The 19003-nt window shown below is 43.4% G+C and overlaps 1 protein-coding gene across 1 annotated transcript in view; it reads left to right on the top strand.

Annotated features, from left to right (window-relative positions):
* SLC9A8 (solute carrier family 9 member A8) overlaps positions 1–19003 on the top strand; it is a 409071-nt gene that overhangs the window by 237275 nt on the left and 152793 nt on the right. The window contains exon 9 of the mRNA XM_078651847.1: positions 12419–12551. Coding sequence (XP_078507973.1) covers positions 12419–12551 — 133 coding nt within the window. The remainder of the gene's footprint in view (positions 1–12418; positions 12552–19003) is intronic.

Here is a 19003-nt window from a genome sequence, read left to right as displayed (position 1 = left end):
TTCCGGTTCCGATAAACCGACCACATCGACACCGAAGCACCAGGTAAAGGAAAGCTCGAAGTCGAAGCAGTCCATGTCGACACCGAAGCACGCTTCGGCGCCGAAAACACCCTCGACACCGGGGACATCTTCGATACCGAAGAAGTCGGATCCGAACAAAACTTCGGCACCGAAAATACAAATGGACATTTCAAAGAAAAAACACCTTTCGGAACCGAAAACTGCGGTACCGACACAGGAACACGGAACGGATCCTAAACAAAAGACTTTGTTTATTGACCCAAAGACTGGCAAGGTAGTCACAGAACTACCTAAAAAGAGGAAACATGAACATTTGGACGTCAAGGCTCATCCAAAGAAGAGAACAATGGGGACGAATACAACTCCTCCCCCTTCTCCCAAACCTCACACACCATCTTCGCCTCTTCCTCACAATAGGCCAGATATTCCTCCCACACGTCCATCTACACCTACAACGGATGGAGAGAGTGACACAGGGGAGGGGGGACACCCTGGGGATGATGAGGACACAATCCCAGAGGAGGCAGACCCATGGGAGGAGTATAATGTGGGATCAGGTAATGATACCGACCTTGAGTCATATCCCTCAAAACCTTCACCTCCTGATGACAATACTGGGTTTGCACAACTCATTACTAGAGCAGCAACATTTCATAAGGTAGACCTACATACAGAACCTCTAGTACAGGACTTCTTATTAGAGACACTACCTACTGCACAAAAAACATCAGGAACACTACCAATGCTAAAAGGCCTTCTCAGTCATACATCAGAGATATTCAAAGACCCAGTGAGGGCTAGGGTATTGAACCCAAGAATTGATAAAAAATATAGGGCAGCTCCAAAAGACCCAATATACATTAAGGGACAAATTCCTCTAGACTCACTAGTGGTCACAAACGCTCGCAAGAGAGCAAACTCTTTATCTACAGGAGAAGCGCCACCTCCTGACAAAGAGTCTAAACTAATAGATGCCTCTGGCAAGAGAGTAGCATCTCAAGCGGCAAACAGTTGGCGCATAGCTAATACGCAAGCACTACTTGCAAGGTATGACAGAGCGCATTATGATGAGTTAGAAACACTCATCAAACATCTCCCTAAAGAACATCAAAAGAGAGCTGATCAACTTATACAAGAAGGGAAGTTAATTACTAACACTTCAATAAAGTGCGCCCTAGACGCGGCAGAAACTGCGGCAAGGTCGACAAATACAAGCATCATGTTAAGGAGACATGCATGGCTCAGAGTGTCAGGATTCAAACAAGAGGTACAAACCTCGTTACTTAACCAACCTTTTGATGGGAAAACACTTTTTGGCACAGGGACAGATGAGGCCCTAGAAAAAATGAAAAAGGATACAGAAACGGCTAAATCAATGGGAGCATTGCAACAGCCGACACAAAGAGGTTCCTTTCGTAGATCCACCTATAGAGGAGGATCCAAAAGTACAGGTACAAACCAACAGCAAACCTCTTTTACACCTACATCACCCAGAGGTAATTCTAGAGGTGGATACAGGGGTAACAACAACAAGGGTAGAGGTCGCGGAAACAACAACAACCGCAACTCTCCAACCCCAAAACAGTGACTTCATAGAGCTTCCCCCAGACCATATAACACCGGTAGGGGGACGCCTATCACAATTCCTACCTGTCTGGGAAAACATCACATCAGACAAGTGGGTAAGACAAATTATCCAACATGGTTATTGCCTAGAACTCACAGCTACCCCACCAAACATCCCCCCCAAACAGCGTCCAATGAAACAAGATCACCTGACACTGTTAAAACAGGAAGTAATATCACTGCTAGAAAAGCATGCCATAGAGAAGGTTCCACAGCACCAACAGGGAACAGGAGTATACTCCCTATACTTCCTAATCCCCAAAAAGGACGGGTCTCTAAGGCCAATACTGGACCTAAGACCTCTCAATGCATACATAAATTCGGAACATTTCCACATGGTCACGCTCCAACAAGTACTTCCTTTACTGAAGAAAGGGGACTTTCTTTCTACACTGGATCTAAAAGACGCTTACTTTCATATCCCTATTCACAAAGCCCACAGGAAATACCTCAGGTTTGTGGTAGAAGGACAACATTATCAGTTCAAAGTCCTCCCATTTGGTGTCACGACGGCACCAAGGGTGTTCACAAAATGCCTGGCAGTGGTAGCAGCTCACCTAAGAAGACAACAAATTCATGTCTTCCCATACTTGGACGACTGGCTAATAAAAGCCAGGTCGCAAGAGGAGTGTCTGCAACACACACAAAAGACAATTCAGCTACTACACCAGCTAGGGTTCACGGTGAACTACACAAAGTCACACCTACAACCAAACAAAGTTCAACAATATCTGGGGGCTACCATAGACACAGAAAAAGCCAAAGTGTACCCCAACCCAATCAGAGTCCAAGCAATGCTTACAATCATTCAGAGATTTCAGCCACAACACTCACTAACAGCAAGAGTGTTCATGCAGCTATTAGGCATGATGTCATCCTGCATACTGCTAATACCATATGCAAAACTACAAATGCGTCCGCTACAAGAATGCTTAGCGACACAGTGGAATCAGGCTCAAGGACAGATTACGGATCTGGTGTTGGTAGACGACCGCACACACCGCTCTCTGAAGTGGTGGAACAGAACAAACATTACTAAGGGGCGGTCGTTCCTAGAGCCAATTCCACAGGTGACAATAACAGCAGACGCATCGCTCACCGGATGGGGAGCACATATGGACAAATACACAGTACAAGGAAGGTGGAGTGTGCAGGAAAGATCACTGCACATCAACTATCTAGAACTACTGGCAGTGTTTCTAGCATTGAAAGCCTTTCAGATACATGTTATCCACAAAGCAGTCCTGATCAGAACAGACAACATGACAGCAATGTATTATATTCAAAAACAGGGGGGGACGCACTCTCTCCAATTATCCAGACTAGCACAGGAAATTTGGAGATGGGCCATTCCTCAAAACATCTATCTGTTAGCCGAACACCTACCAGGAGTTCAAAACCAGATAGCAGACATCTTAAGCAGACAGTCGGAACAAATACACGAATGGGAACTGCACCAACAAATACTGCAGCCATTCTTCCAAAGATGGGGACAACCAGAGATAGACCTATTTGCCACTCATCAGAACGCAAAATGCCAAAGCTTCGCGTCCAGGTACCCACATCACCTGTCGCAGGGCAATGCGTTATGGATAAATTGGTCCAACAAATTTGCATACGCTTTTCCCCCTCTCCCACTAATCCCATTAGTGGTCAGGAAACTGCAACAACATTCAATGACCATGATACTAGTAGCACCCACGTGGGCAAGACAGCCGTGGTTCACCACGCTTCTGCAACTCTCACAAGTGCCACATCAAAAGCTACGAATTCTACCCATGCACCTTACACAGAACCATGGAGAAATAATGCACCCAGATCCAACTCAATTGAACTTAGCGATCTGGCTCCTGAAATCCTAGAATTTGGGTACTTAGATCTCCCCCCAAATTGCATGGAAATAATTAAACAAGCGAGACGTCCAACCACCAGAGCATGCTATGCAGCTAAGTGGAAGAGGTTTGCTATACACTGTACTAATAACAATATCAACCCTCTAGACGTATCAACAAGGGAGATTATTTGCTACTTGTTACACTTACAGCAATGTAATCTAGCGTACACATCTATCAGAGTACATCTAGCAGCTATAGCAGCATACCTACAAAACAGGCAGCGCATATCACTGTTCAGAGTACCAGCGATAAAAGCATTCATGGAAGGTCTTAAAAGAGTCATTCCACCAAGATTACCACCTTCCCCAGTCTGGAACCTCAACGTAGTACTCACCAGACTAATGGGGCCACCCTTCGAACCTATGCATAGGTGCGAAATACAATTCCTTACATGGAAGGTGGCATTCCTTATAGCCATTACCTCACTCAGAAGAGTAAGCGAGTTACAGGCATTAACAATACAAGAACCATTCCTACAGATACACCAGAATAAAGTGGTTCTTAGAACAAACCCAAAGTTCTTGCCTAAAGTAATTTCAGCATTCCACATCAATCAGCCAGTGGAATTACCAGTCTTCTTTCCAAAGCCACAGACGGTGGCAGAAAGGGCTCTACATACACTAGATGTTAAAAGAGCCATTTTGTACTACATAGAAAAAACACAAGACTTCAGGAAAACTAAACAACTATTTGTAGCATTTTCCCCAACACATAAGGGCAATCCTATCTCTAAAGCAGGCATCGCAAGATGGATTGTAAGATGTATACAAATATGTTACATTAAAGCAAAGAGAACATTAACTGTTCCTCCTAGAGCTCATTCCACAAGAAAACTAGGAGCATCTATGGCATTCTTAGGGAACATTCCCCTAGATGACATATGTAGAGCAGCAACTTGGTCTACACCACATACATTCACAAAGCACTACTGTGTTGATGTACAGGCTGCATAACAAGCCAGAGTGGGCCAAGCTGTATTAAAAACTCTATTTCAGACAGTTGCGACAGACACTGGTGACCACCGCTAGGGAGGTAACTGCTGTACAATCTATTCATAAATGTACCATCTGCAGCCCATATGCCTCGAACGGAATATGCTACTTACCAGTATGCATCTGTTCTTGGCATAGAGGGCTGCAGAGTGGTACATGCCCTCCCTGCCTCCCCGGAAACCTGTGTCTGTCCCAACATTATCTTATTTAGATACATTTACATGGGCATATCTTTATGTACTACACTACACTACTCCATCTAACCCTACTATGGCAAAACAATCTAAGGATGGAGCCGATGCCCATGCGCACTAACACCGAGAGGAGGAGTCACCTATGACGACAAAGACTTCTCCAGAAGAAAAACAAAGTGCAATCATCCGAGCCCAACACCAGATGGCGATCTATTCATAAATGTACCACTCTGCAGCCCTCTATGCCAAGAACAGATGCATACTGGTAAGTAGCATATTCCTTCCAAGGTTTCTGAGTTTTCTTACCTGAGAGTCCCATTTTACTCCCGAAGCAGTTTCCTACCTTGCATCTCCAATTTCTGTCTCCACTTTCACCAGCCCCTTGGGGCCCTGTATGATGTTTCACTCACTGTTGGCAGTAAACCTGTTCTTCCCATTTAAGAGATTTACAAACTGAAATGCTTACCAGTTCAGTTCTTACTAAATGGGGATTTGCCAATTGTATTAATATACAACAGGAGAAGCAGTTTTGTAGGCATTTGGTGGGATTCGGACCAAGTAGTCCACATTATTTCATACATGAGTAGCTGGGCCAGACATATGTTGAAGACTAGGTTGAGCTCGCTCCATTACTACTCTGGATCTCAATGTGGAGTAACCAAAATGTGCTTTTTAAACAGCAAATTGACCAGGGGCCCAAACTTTATCTATCTCTTGTGAAAAATATTTGTGAGCGGGTGCTTTTGACTAAATTTTGTCTGGGATCTCTCAGAAGTTATCTGTTTCCCCTAAGGACAGTTTGATTCAAAGTCCATGCTTCTTTGCCCATGTGAAGAGTAATCTCCCCAATCAATGATCCACTTTGTTATTTTGTAAATTCTACAAAACTGTCGGGTATAAACATTTAGTATCTGAATGTTGTCTGTCAATTGCACTTTGGAGGTTTCTTTTTTTGGCCTCCTCTTTTCTCTGTCTTAAAAAAGGTAGTCTGTTGTTTCCCTTCATAATAGCTGAGAAGAAAGGCTAATCAGGCAATTACTACTAGCATTGCAGATTAAGTGAACATTAATAGCAGGAAAAGGCTTTAGTAAATGACCACATTTGTTCAGGAAATGTGGGCAAAGACACAGACTATGAAGTAAATTGTGCCTCCTGCAGCCACGGAGCCAAAATTCCTTTGCCCATCCCTTTTCTAAATTCCATCAGCAGTGTCAGCGTCAGCTTAATACAAGGAATTTATACCAAGCAAGTTTTGAGAGTGGTGTGAGGAGGGTAGTCCTGTACTTTTTGATCCTTTAGCTTGCTAGATTGTATTTAGCTTCATTAAAATTGTGTAGTGAAGCGGTATTTTCAACTTTCGAGGATAGATGAAACCTCCTTTAGGTAATGTGTTTAAAAACCAAATAATTTGAAATGGGGGACCTAGACAGAGTTCAATTTAGCATTGCCAGAGTTTTCATAAAGTAGTCATTCTAGGGGCAGGTAGAGACGGTAGAGTAACCCCCAAATATCTGTTTATAATGTGGCTGGAGGGACAAATCTAGCTCTGTCACAATATTAACGCTAACGTTAGGTTGGTCAAACCAATTCTAATTTTAGCCAACATAGACTCGATGAGTGCGACAAAACGAAAAAGTACCTAAATAGGGGACATTAGGTGAGTCCCAACTAGTTTGGATACCTTTCAGTATACTTTCAGCTAAATAGCTGGAGAGTTGACAATGTATTCTTCCAAAATCTAGGAACAGAAGCTCCGCTTTTCAATTTAGCATGATGGTATTTAATGCTTACTTGTGAGTTCACCCATACTCCAAAATAGGTGTAAGATGACAATCTTTCTTTTAAATTATCAGCTGTGGAACAGATGTGGCTCTTGCCCAAAGAACATTATGTTTGTTTTATCTCCAATGACTACCAGTTTATGGACACAATTGAAATTATCCTTACGAAGGCCAATGGAACTGAGATTGAGTAGCGCGCTTTCTTACTGCAAGAATGAGAATGAAATTCAGTGTAATTGTGGTGGTGATATGCTTACAGCTTTGAGGTATCTGATGGGGAGAGGAGTTGGCCTAACGGCTAGGGCGCTTGACCTCAGACCTTAGGAACTGGGTTAGAGTCTCGGTAATGACGCTAAACCTCCTGTGATTCTGGGCAAATCACTTAATCTCCCCGTGCCTAACAAAAATGAATGTGTGTCCTCATGTAACGTAACTGGTGCTATGTAAATCGCTCTGATACCCGAGTCGGGTCAAGTTCGCGCTATATGAAACTCTGCAAAAAAATTGACTAACTAACTGGAGGCAAGAACACATCCCAGTTTCATGCCATGGTTAGTAGGAATTTTAAGTGATATATAATTCATAGACCCCCAAATTAGGCTGAAGCCAAGTATCCACATAGGGCCTTTGATTAGAGTTGGTGGGATGCCACACTTGCACAGCCATGAACAAAGAAGGTTCTTACAAACATAATCAAATTTCCCTTTAAAACCAATACAATATGCATACCACATTTATTTATGTCCAACCTTTCTTGTTAGTCTTCAGAAGCATGTATGCATAAAATTATACTTTGGCTTTTAGAAGGGTTATCATGTGATAGGTACTAGGGAAATAATTGTCCCCCTTTTAAGTTGAGTATACCAGACAGCACAAGCTGTTTTGGTGATACTAACCTGCGCAAGAAAAAGCTTTGCTTTTTACCGATGTTGCTTAGCATCACCAAAAAGGACTATTGGGACCCAAAAGTGAGACCTTTTGCCTTTGCCAATACCTGTTTATAAAGAGACATATGATCAAACCTTTTGAAGATTCAGAGATGTTGAAGGCATTCAAACAAGATCTGTATAACAGTGCCAAGATGATTTTAGACCAAAAAGCAATACCCCCTTTAAATTGGGGAGTTGGAGGCACCTCTGGGCCTGGTGCTCCATTAAGTGGACTCTCTTTAAATAACTTTATTTTTAGCAGTGACCAGTGGAAAACTAAGGATAACATTGGACCGCAGCACAAATTGCACTGTTGAAATATTTTTCAGGGAATATGTTTTATATGTTCAACATCCTTGATTACACAGATACATCGTCCTTCTGGGCTGCATAGTCTTATACATTGGGATAAATGATAAACATACAAAGCCTTTTGGTGTGCCAGACCTGCAAATGAGAAAAAGAGTAATCCCATGATTGTTATAACTCTCTGCCTTAGCTCGTTTCTTTCTCGAAACATTAGTGAACCAGCTAAAGCTCAATGGTTAAGTTCTTACCTTGGATTCAAAGGCTGATTCCAAAACAGTAGAAGTAATGTGCCCTCAGGTAGAATCAACATTAGACCAAGTGCTACCATTGACAATATGTGGCATTTGAGTTTTTCAGACTGGAAATAAGGCCACACAAGTTAAAGGACCATTAGAGTATTTCCTTTTGAGACACACCCATTGCAGCCCCTAGCACAGAAATTGTTGTTTTTAGTACTTGTATGAACAAATGTGATGAGTGACAAAAGAAAACGGTAGCACTCTACCTGAAGGAAAAAGTCCAATTGGGTAATACTGTAATTTACCACAGGATCCCTCTGCTTGGAGCGATCAATATAATTCATTGGCTGGTCAGATGGAAAACAGTGCAAATTTAATAGATGGAGGAATGATAGCAGTTGGTTACCTGTTAAATAATTCTACTGTTTTGGATTGTCCGGTTTTGGAACATTGAAGTAAAAGTCCTGCTGGATTGTTAGGTTATCAATTTGTATCTGCTGAGAAAAGGTTAAGATGAAGGTGCCCACAATAAGGAATACTGCATCTGGCCAATCTTCAGTTAGATTTTTGAGAACCATTCCTTTAATTATCAACTTGATATGATTTTGTCCTGAGAGACCCTGAACATTTAATCAAAAGTGTTCACAGACTCGTATATAAAGACAGAACCACTGGAAGTATGCAATGCTGCGTCATGTTTTGCATAATTATAGTTCTAATGGGTACTTTTCACTTATAGAACGTCCTCCAGATGCCAGACTGGGTCGGGACATTTTTCACAGCATTGATTCTTCAAGCTGCGAGGTGGCACCATAGTACTCAGAATTTGTCTTGTCCCATTCTTGAAGTTGAGCTTCACAGAAGAACCCCACACAGACGTCAGTTCCTTTCATTTCCTTTGAACACGGATCCGGACCTCTTGCGGTTCTTGACGGTTTGACAGATTTTTCAAACCAATTCCAGGGAGCAAGGGAATGATATCTCCACCCAAGACTACTAGCTTTCTGATATGCCGTGAAAATCATAAGCAGATGTTGGCAGCATGCCCACTCAATGTGGGCCTCTGATTTTTGGGTTACGACTAATTCTTGTGAGGAATGTTTCCTCAGAATTTACATCACCCCTCTATTGATGTGCTTACTGATGTCCTTCAGCTTAGGCCAAACTCTTCTGAGCCAAAATACCATTCAATGAAGCCGTAACTGACACCCTTAGGGAACTTGTACTCGATCCTTTTTGCCCAATATTTAACAGGCAGATAGCCAGGGGTCACAGAAAGGCGTGAACCTCATTTTCTTATTCAGCAATCTAACCCTTCGAATTTGATGGTTCCATCAGCAAGGTGAGTCCTAATTTGTTTTCCAAACAAACAGTATTAAGTTGTTTGCGAAACATTTGTTCTCTTAGGCCAGCTTAGCCTAGAGGTTGGTTAATGAAAGCTACCTACTGGAGATGGTCGGCGAGATCTTGATGGTGGCACATAAGAGTTTGTCTTGTTGGCTCAAAGTATTCAAGATGTTCAGAATGCCACTAACTATGCGATTCGTGCTGGTTTGGACGGTACCGATTGCTTAGGGCAAGCAGCCAGCACTAGTTTAATGTTCTATTTCCACTCATGAAGGTGATCCAGAGGCTTCTCTGTAGATGTACAGGCCTCCATCATGGACCTGCCATTCGATGGATCATGCATATTTGGCGAAAGGACTAATTCCGCCCTCGAGCGCCTCAGGGGAAAATGGGCCATGGTGACCTTTTGACCAGTAGAGATAGTTCCCTCTTTGCTTTTGTTCCTTCCGAGCTAATCAAGAGGTTTGGCGTATAGACAACCCCAAGTCCCCCATCTCTGCTGCAGTCACCTCAGCCCTTTCATTGCCGGGGTTCAGGCAGACATTGTGCAGGCCACCAGCGGCACCGAACTTCCCACAGTCCCTCTCCCCTGCAGCATCAGCTTCCAAGCCAGTTTGATTTGCCGCTAGCAGCATACAGCCGCAGGAATTGGCATTTTCTTCTGTGGTGGCAGCCCATGACATCCTATATATACGTCTTCCATATTGTCCAGCAGCACTGTGCCCTTCTGTTTCTTTCCTACCCTCCACAGCTTCTGCCCAAATGAGAGCAGCTCTCAGAGGAGCACATATCCATTTTACTGCAGCAGGTGCGAACCCAACAGTTAAAAAGGGCCATTAAGAGGGTTCCAGTCTTGGAATTGGGGCAGGTTGTTACTACTGCTATATCAGTCTGCCAAAGAATGACAGAGGCCTTTGTTCTATTTCAGATCTTCGCTCTCTAAATATCTTCCTACGGAAGGAAAATTTAGAAAGCTCACGCTTGCCCAGGTTCTGTCTGTCCTGGATCTAGTAAATGGATAGTAGCCCTAGACCTGCCACACTTTTACGTTCAGGTGCCCGTCCAGCTGGACGGCAGACATTACCAGCGGTTCAATGTGGGGCAAAAGCGTTTCGTGTTTGCCGTGCTCCCCTCTTCGGCTTTATAGGCACAGTCTACAGTGTGCACAGAAGTGATGGCTGCGGTCGCTGCACATGCTTTGGAGGTTTTTGGATACCAGTTTTACCCTACCTTTGTAACTGGCTGTTGATGGAAGGTGCTCCCCAGTCAGTAGAAGACCACCTCCAGACAACTGAGAACCTCCTGACATCATTGAAGTTCTGGATAAATGAGCTGATGCAATTCCTGACTTCTACGTAAAAGCTCCATTTTATCGGAGCTATCTTGGACACAGTGAGGTTCAGGGCCTTTTCTCTTCCGCAACCAGTCTAGGGCATTCCCGATGTTTCGGCCTCAGTCCTGGACCTCGGTGAGAGCAGCTCTGACACTTGTTGGCGTATTGGGCTTGTGTATCCTGCTTGTTCACTTCACCACATGTCATATTGGGGCTTTGCAGTGGGATCTGAAGTCTCATTGTACTCACTGTGGTCCTAGGATATGTGACTCCTTTAGAGAGACAGAAGGAGAGTGTTACGCAATGGACTTTAATCACAAAAAATGTTTCAGTGCAGTGGTTGTTATGAATATGTGGTACACTTTCAGAGATTTTGATGATGCAAGTGTGCATTCTCATGACATCATTATTTTTCTGATTTTGGGGTAGAACCAGTTTTGGGGTAGATTAATAAATGATGCTAAATATACATGCTTTTGCAGAATTCTGATCGGATAGACCATTAAAGTGTATATAAGAGCAAGCAGGCCATTGTATGAGCTAGTTTCAAAGATAACTGTCCATCTGCTTGTATATACCTTAACTCAGACAACACCACTATATGACATAGCAGAAAAAGTAGTGAGCTTCTCAGTCGGTAAATTTGTACTGACATGCCATTGGCGTTTGTTAGTGACTGTATAGCCAAGACATCTCTGTAGTTGCAGTTAGGTGAATGCCATAAATGCCCATGTAGAATAACTCGTGAGACTTTATGATGCTTCTCATGGTTGGGAGCTAAAACTCACTGTCAACCCAGTTTTCTGACAGCCTATTTTGTCAACCTATTTTCAGACCAACACCACATCAGTTGCTGAAAGAGAGCCCTGCGGGACTATTTTTAAAAGGCTTGGTGTCATTCACATAGATTTCTCTCAGCAATTTAATCACACTTAAAATTCTACAAGTTAAGGCATAGCTTCTTGGAGGAAGTTATGCCATTTGATTAATTTTCCACTAGCAGCATTTCATTCACTGTTCTCCAGGCTTTACATAAGCAAAGGGTCCTATATCTACCACAATAGAGGAAACTTCTCCCCTCTGATTTCTAATTTAACCTCTTTGGAGACAGTCTGACAGTTAAACGAGAACAGTATAAACTCTTTAGTAGGTAGCAATTGTATGGTGATGCATCTTAATGTTTTTCTTTGGGACATTGACAATCGAAATTTAAGTTTTTCTGCATGTATCTCCCTTTCCAAGGGGGTTTGCCATATTTCTAAATGCCTCTGATCTTATATATGAACCTTCTTTTCAGTATTTTAGCTCTCCTCTCTATCCCTCCTCTTCTGCTCTCCTTATCCTGCACCTCTAGCTCTACTTCCCCTTCTCCTATCTCTCGTTCCTTTTTGTTCTTCCCCTTTTTCCTCACCCATCTTTTTCCTTAATGTTTTAACTCAGGCGATAGTTCTTTGTTGTGTTTCAGTGGGCTGTTAATGAAAGGGAATGTAAAGACTGAAAGTAGCAGACTATCCACTGTGAATAGCATTACATTTGTTGGTCATTACTATATCTTTACTGTGCAATTGGCTTGGAAATAACACATTCCAAAGATAAGGGGATGGTTTTCTTTATGTATAACCCCAAGTATATTTTGTTATACCATAAGTAAAAATATACCTATGTGTTTTGCTCAAAATTTGCGGAGGCTCAGTACTCTTTGAAAAAGTACTCTTCAAATTATTATTTATAACATATTTCTTTTGTTTTCAGCACTGCTGAAGGATTAACAAGTGAGTCTGATGTAAGTGGATGGCAAACCTTTCTTCAGGCTTTGACGTACTTTCTGAAGATGTTCTTTGGCTCTGCAGCCCTGGGAACCCTAACTGGACTTATTTCAGCTCTGATATCCTTTGTGGTGTTTTATTTCCTTTCATAAATTGATATATTAACTCTATAATAAGAGTAATCCTATTTTTAATGTTTCCTTAAGCAGAATGAGTGCAGTTTTGTAATCGTGCCTTGGCAGGTTCAGATCTAGATTTGGGTTTGTATTTAGGGTGTATAAATGCTAGTCTCAATTTCCTCCAGATTGCAGTATAATGATCCTGGAGTGCGTTTTTCGTCTTTCTCCTAATATGTTTATCAACATACAAATAAGATGGCTCAATGGATAAATACATTGACTTGTCAAGTTTTGTTCTACGTTCTTGGATTGCAAATTCATACTTTGTTCTTGATTTGGTACTTGAGGTGTTCCTTTGGTAATCCAGTCGAGCTTTAAGATTTATCCTTCAGAACGTGTTGGCTATTCAGTTTCCTTAAGAACTTCTACTTTGATAAATGTATTCTGTATGTGTTCTGCTTGTGCGAACTGCGCTGATCTCTGATTTGTTTTGTCATTGTCTCTTAAGTCAGAGTATATTTCCTTATCACTTTACCAGGGCTTGCTGATGACAAAGTAGCAGGGTGAGCTGTTTTGGGTTTCATGAATGGTATAGATAAGAGTCTCTAATGATTTTTGCGTCTAGTCTAGAAAAGTTCCTGACCATGGACAATTTAAATGAAAATGTATTCAAAGTTTGGTTGTCTGGTTTGTTTCAATATTTGCTCTTAACTGCTTGCGCTAAACTTGTTAATTTTAAAACCCCTCTCTTACCACCATCTGCCCTAAAGGCACATGCAGTTGAGAACTCTATACTTCTGCCTGCACAAGAGGTTTCTGACTTCAGATCATCTTGACCAATAAACTTATCAAGACCACATCCAGTGTTTGAGTGGACCCTCCATTTTAAGGACAGCAGTGTTCAGGGATCTAGGTACAGATAGACAAGTCATAGGGGAAGGTCTGAGTTATCACCGTTTGCAAAAGAAGCCAAAATCTGTAGGAATCTACATTATATGCATTTTTAAACCCTATATAGCTTTTTTTCACAATCATTCATTCTTGGCCTTTTCTTTTTGCCTGCTGACCCATCTCTTTCATTGGCCCTTCTCAAGATATTAATGAAAAAGCTAAATTATATCAAGCTGCTCACTTTTCTATTTGTTTATAAAACAATGGCTTTAGCACATTTTTCTCCAGCGCATCATTCTTGACTTTTTACTGTGCACCTGCACGTTCGATTGCTATCTCAGTATCCATTTGCATGATTATCTGAAAAGGAATCTTAGTTGGTGGCAGCGCACACAAAGTCTGCTGAGTGCATTGCTGTTGTTCCGTTTGGCTGCAGAGCCAGACAGAAGTCAGGGAGTTGTTCTTGCTCCTGAATGACCATAGTTGTATTATTTTCTGTCCTAGTAGTGCATCCATCAAAGGAGTTATTGTTTTCTTGGCCTCAACATAGGAAAATCAAGAAACAGGCAAACGAGTAATAGTATACCTCAAACAATCATCTTTACGGGACCAAGTACATGGAAAGAAATTAAAGCACTTGGAGGCACAAGCATATCCTTGGGTAATTAACTTACTCCCCACAGGGCTGCTTGAAAAATTCTGAATAACTACCAATGCATACATAACCAGCCCCCCACAGTCTTATTCTATTACTAAGGGTTTACTTTTACAACAGTGGTGGAACTCCACACGAGTGCAGCAATAAGTACAACCGTTCAGATGTCCTGTTCAGTCTCCATCAAAATCCGAAAATGAATTTAAGTTATGCCTCGTGTTCCATTTCCCGTGGGAAAGTGAATTTGATTTTGAATAACTCAGGTGTGCAAATAATGGAAAAACTGAACTTGAAGGCATGATTGGTTTGAACAGAAGAACATCTGAGAACTTGTGGTATTTTCAGTTAGTAGTAGCTTTGTATTAGCTTTCATAAATGGTATTCTTATTGCTATCACCAATGCTCTAACCTGATAGTCATATAAGCTAGAGGTCTAAATTAATTTTTGTAGCATGTGTGCATGTAGATGCACATTTTGTAGATACTCCTGCCATCTAGTGTTTGGCTTGGACTGTTTTTCTTCGAAGGCGTTTTTTGAGTCACATGATCTCTGTGACTCCTCTGGTCGTAGATCTGCATGGTCACCGACTCCAAATACTGGTCTCCTCTCCCCTCCTACTCTAGATACCGAGAAAGGAGCCTCCTTTGTAATGGTGGTGCAGAAGGCTGCTGAGGTCCTGGACAAGTCCAACGTCTTGATAGAGTTGCTTCAACCTTGGTCATCTTCCTCAGAACCCCTAAATTCCTTTAATGAAGCCCTCACTGATGTCCTGTTTAGGGCTTAGGCCAAGTCTTGCTCAAGGAATCCTGTATTCAGGACCATTGCCCACTACCATCACCCCGTTCTCGGGGACCCGCCTTCCTCACCCAGCACATCACCCCTGAGAGCCTGTGGTCCAGACCTCTAGGTCCAAAGTTAACCCTGATGCATTCCCTGCCGTACCTCCGTATATGGAATCTAAGTGGCTAGATACCTTTGAAAAGAGGATTTTCTCTTCCACCAGCCTTGCTCAGCGTTTTGGGAACACTGTGTGTTTCTTTGGGGCGACACTCCCAGAAGTATGGGATTTGGTTGCGCAAGTACTGCTCCCGGTCTCAGATGAGGCCCGAACCATAATTTCCCAAGCGATTGCTGATGACAGAGACACTGCAAACTGCACTGAATATGATGGACATTGCAAACTGCACTGCAGACTGAATATGATAGACTCGCTGGGCATAGCCATTGCTTCTTAGTGTTGCTTAGATACCACACCTTGCTAAGATCGACTGGATTTTCGGGGATGTCCAAGCATTCCTTATGGACATGCCCTTCGATTGCACTCGCCTGTTTGGTGACAAGGCGGATTTGGCGCTTGAACGTTTAAAGGATAACAGAGCAACCGCTAAGTTTTTGGGGTATTCCATGGCACTGCGACAACTGCATTCCTCCTTACCCTTGCTTCATGGCTGCAGCTGGGCCTAGCAATCACATGCTTTCAACCCGAGCCACCACGGCCACCAGACTCCCCAGTCCATTTGTGGCCTCCCATAGACTTCGTGGGATCCATGGGCAGATGTTTACCCTGTCCACCACAGCACCTGATAACCACTGCCTCAAAGCACCTTTAATATGGCCTTACAACATCATGAAGAGCCGGTTGACAGCAGAACCAGTCATCACCTGCCCCGGTGGCAAAAAATAACATCAGACAAAAGGCTGCTCCAGATTGTTCAGCGCTGTTATGCCCTTCCTTTTACAGAAACTCAGCCAGCCTTGTCACTGTCCTCCGATGGGCTAATGGAATACTAACTTTTGCGCTTTTGACAGCAAGTACAGGCCACACAAAGGAGCCACTGAAAGGGTGCCAACATCAAAAGTAGTTTGTGGTGCTATTCCTGCTACTTTCTGGTGCCAAAAAATGATGGATGCCTTTGTCCAGTCCTAGACCTTCTCAACTACTTCTTGAAAAAGGAAAAGTTCAAAATGCTCACTCCAGCTCAGGTCCTATCTACCATGGATCTCAGAAACTGGCTGGATTCGCTGGCTTTGCAGGACGCAAATGTCCATATTCATGTTTTGCCAGCCCACACACATTACCTGCAGTTCATGATGGGTGAAGAGCATGTCCAGTTCTCTTTGCTGCCATTCGGACTTACCAGCACCCCCTGGTGTTTACAAAATGATGGGGGTGGCTTCAGTCCATCTGCCGAGTTTAATGGTTCTAATCTTCCCCCTGCCTCAACGACTGACTGTTAAAACCAAGCTCACTTCAGGCAGTCGACACCCACCTCAAGACTATGGCTCTCAGACGCTCCCTTACATTGGAGCCATTGTAGACACAGTACTTTTCTGTGACTGTCCTCCAGAGCGGCAAGTCTAGAATATTCAGGCTATGATTCTGGTGTTTCAGCCTCTATCCTGGACTTCAAGGCCTTCAGCATCCTGTTGGTAAGGCATTCCCCTTGGCATATGCAGAATCTGCACTAGGATCTCAAGTTCCAGTGGATTCAGCATCAGGGAAATCATTCCTATCTAGTACAGATATCGGAGGGAACTGCAAAAGATCTGCAGTGGTTGCTGAGGAACTGACATCAGGTCAGCAGCAGGCCCCTCTTTCTTCTCCACCGGGAAGTTACAGTAGTAACAGATGAGTCACTTCTGAGTTGGGATCAGAGGTGATAAGAGGAACCCTGGTCTGTGGCGGAGGCTCAGCTCCACATCAACATGATGGAGTTGAGAGCGATATGCTGGCATTGCCAGCCTTCTTCCCAACTGTCAAGGGGAGGCTGGCTCAGATGTTCAAAGACAACACCACTGCCATGTGGTACTGCAACAAACAGGGCAGATTTGGGTCTTGGACCCTGATCAAGGAGGCTCTATGCCTCTGGACATGGCTGTAACTTAAGGACATTTTCCTGGTCGTACAGCACCTGGCAGGATTTCCTAAACACCAGGGTGGATGCACTCAGCCGGTGATGCCTCACCGATCACAAGAGGCGTCTTCACCTGGTGGTGACCAAAGGCCTTTTGAATGATTGGGGAAAACATTGGATCTCTTCACCACCGTCAAGAATGTGCAATGGCAGCACTATTGCATTGTGTAATTTCCAAAGCGGCTGTCGCTCGGAGACTCATTTCTTCTCAATTGGTGGACGTGACGCCTGTATGCCTTCCCGCGGATATCACTCCTGCCCAGAGTTCTGAAGAAGATCAGGACCGACCTGGCCCAAGTCATCATGGTGGCTCTGAATTGGGCTTATGGTATCCCGCATTCTTGAACATGATTCTCTGTTCTCTGATCAGGCTGCCTCTTCAGGAGTATTTCTTCTCGCAGTAACAGTACAGGGTTCTGCACTTGAACCTGCACATTCTCCATCAGCATGCATGGGGATTGGGCAGCAACAAGCTTAGAGTATTCAGTCTGCCTCTCAAAGTATGTGACGTCATCTTGGCAGCCAGGTATCCCTTGACAAGGACTGTATACAACTGCTGATGAGACAAATTTGTGGTTTGGTGTACTGAACTCCTTGTCCAAAATCCTTTTGTTTGCATTGTCTTCCTCTCAGCAATGCCTTGCTTTGGGCACAGTTAAGAGGGTACCTTTTCGGCCTTCATCATTTGTTTTCCCCTTTTCCGTTTATTATGCCCCCGTTTCTTATGCCCCAGTGGGACATAAATGTAATCCTCACTTTTCTTATATGTTCACCCTTTGAGTCCATGTACAGCTGTCCTGCAAGACATCTTACCATCAAAACAGTCTTCTTGGTGTTCATAATATTGGCTGCGATTGCTAGCAAACTACAGGCCCTCTCAGTTAACCTCCACTGTACACTAACTTTTTACCAGATAAACTGGTCCTTCATACCTTTGCTTCTTTTAAAACTGCTAACACCCTTCCACATGGGTCAGAACATTACACCTCCAACCTTCTTTGCTCCACCTTACCCTTGCAAGAAAGAGGAGAGACTTTACCATCTAGATCCCAAAAGAAGGTTTTATTTTTACATTGACCCCCAACCACACTAAAGCTATCCGGTGGATGATCAACTCTTTGTTGGGTTTGCTGGAGCTAAAATAGGGAAAGCAGTGCACAAACGAACCATCTCCAGACGAATTGTACTCCGCATCAAGATCTACTACGCATTGACCAAGAAGCATAACCATGATGGCTTGAGAACTCATTCTACCAGAGCCAGGGCTGCGAACACTGTGCTACCTTGCAGAGTCCCCGTACTGGATAGCTACCAGACAGCCACGTTGGAATCACTGCACGGTTACCAAGCACTACTGCCTTGACAGTCAGGTCCAGCATGATGGGCATTTCTCCCATTCTGTCCTGCAGAACTTTCTTGCTTAACCTGTTCGCAGACCCTCCTCTGGGTATCTATTCTTAGGTAAGGAATCCGTGGCTAAAAGTCTCTATCAGATGGACAAGTTACTTACCCTCAGTAAAGCCTTATCTGGTAGAGACTCTAGCTGGAGATTCCTGACCAACCGTCCCATCCTTCCCACTCTGCAAATTGTGGGTGTCTTCTAAAAAGGTCCATGAGGACCTCACTTTAACACACTGGTCAGATTACCTCAGTTTGGCTGCTTGCTTCTGCTGCAGAAAGTAGACACAAAACTGAGGTCAGCGCGCTGGTATGGCGCCGGCTTGTCACGTAGGGTAAAGACTACGCTGACGTGAACGCGATCAGCACCACATACAGGCACGCAAACATGACTGCTCGGGAACAATTTCCAGATCCAGTCTGAAACCTGTGGAATAGTCTAAGGTATGGTTTCTGTGGCTAGATAGATTCTCTACTAGATAAGGAGTTCCTGAAGGTAAGTAACTTAATATTCTGTTTTTATATAATTTGTCATGGGATCTCAATCTTTCTATTGTGATGTCAAAAAAATTCAAATAGCAATCGATGCACT

Source organism: Lissotriton helveticus, chromosome 7 (assembly GCF_964261635.1).
Source record: "Lissotriton helveticus chromosome 7, aLisHel1.1, whole genome shotgun sequence".
NCBI classification, from domain to species: Eukaryota; Metazoa; Chordata; class Amphibia; order Caudata; family Salamandridae; genus Lissotriton; species Lissotriton helveticus.
The sequence above is the reverse complement of the archived record's forward strand: the minus strand, read 5'-3'. Positions and strand labels throughout refer to the sequence as shown.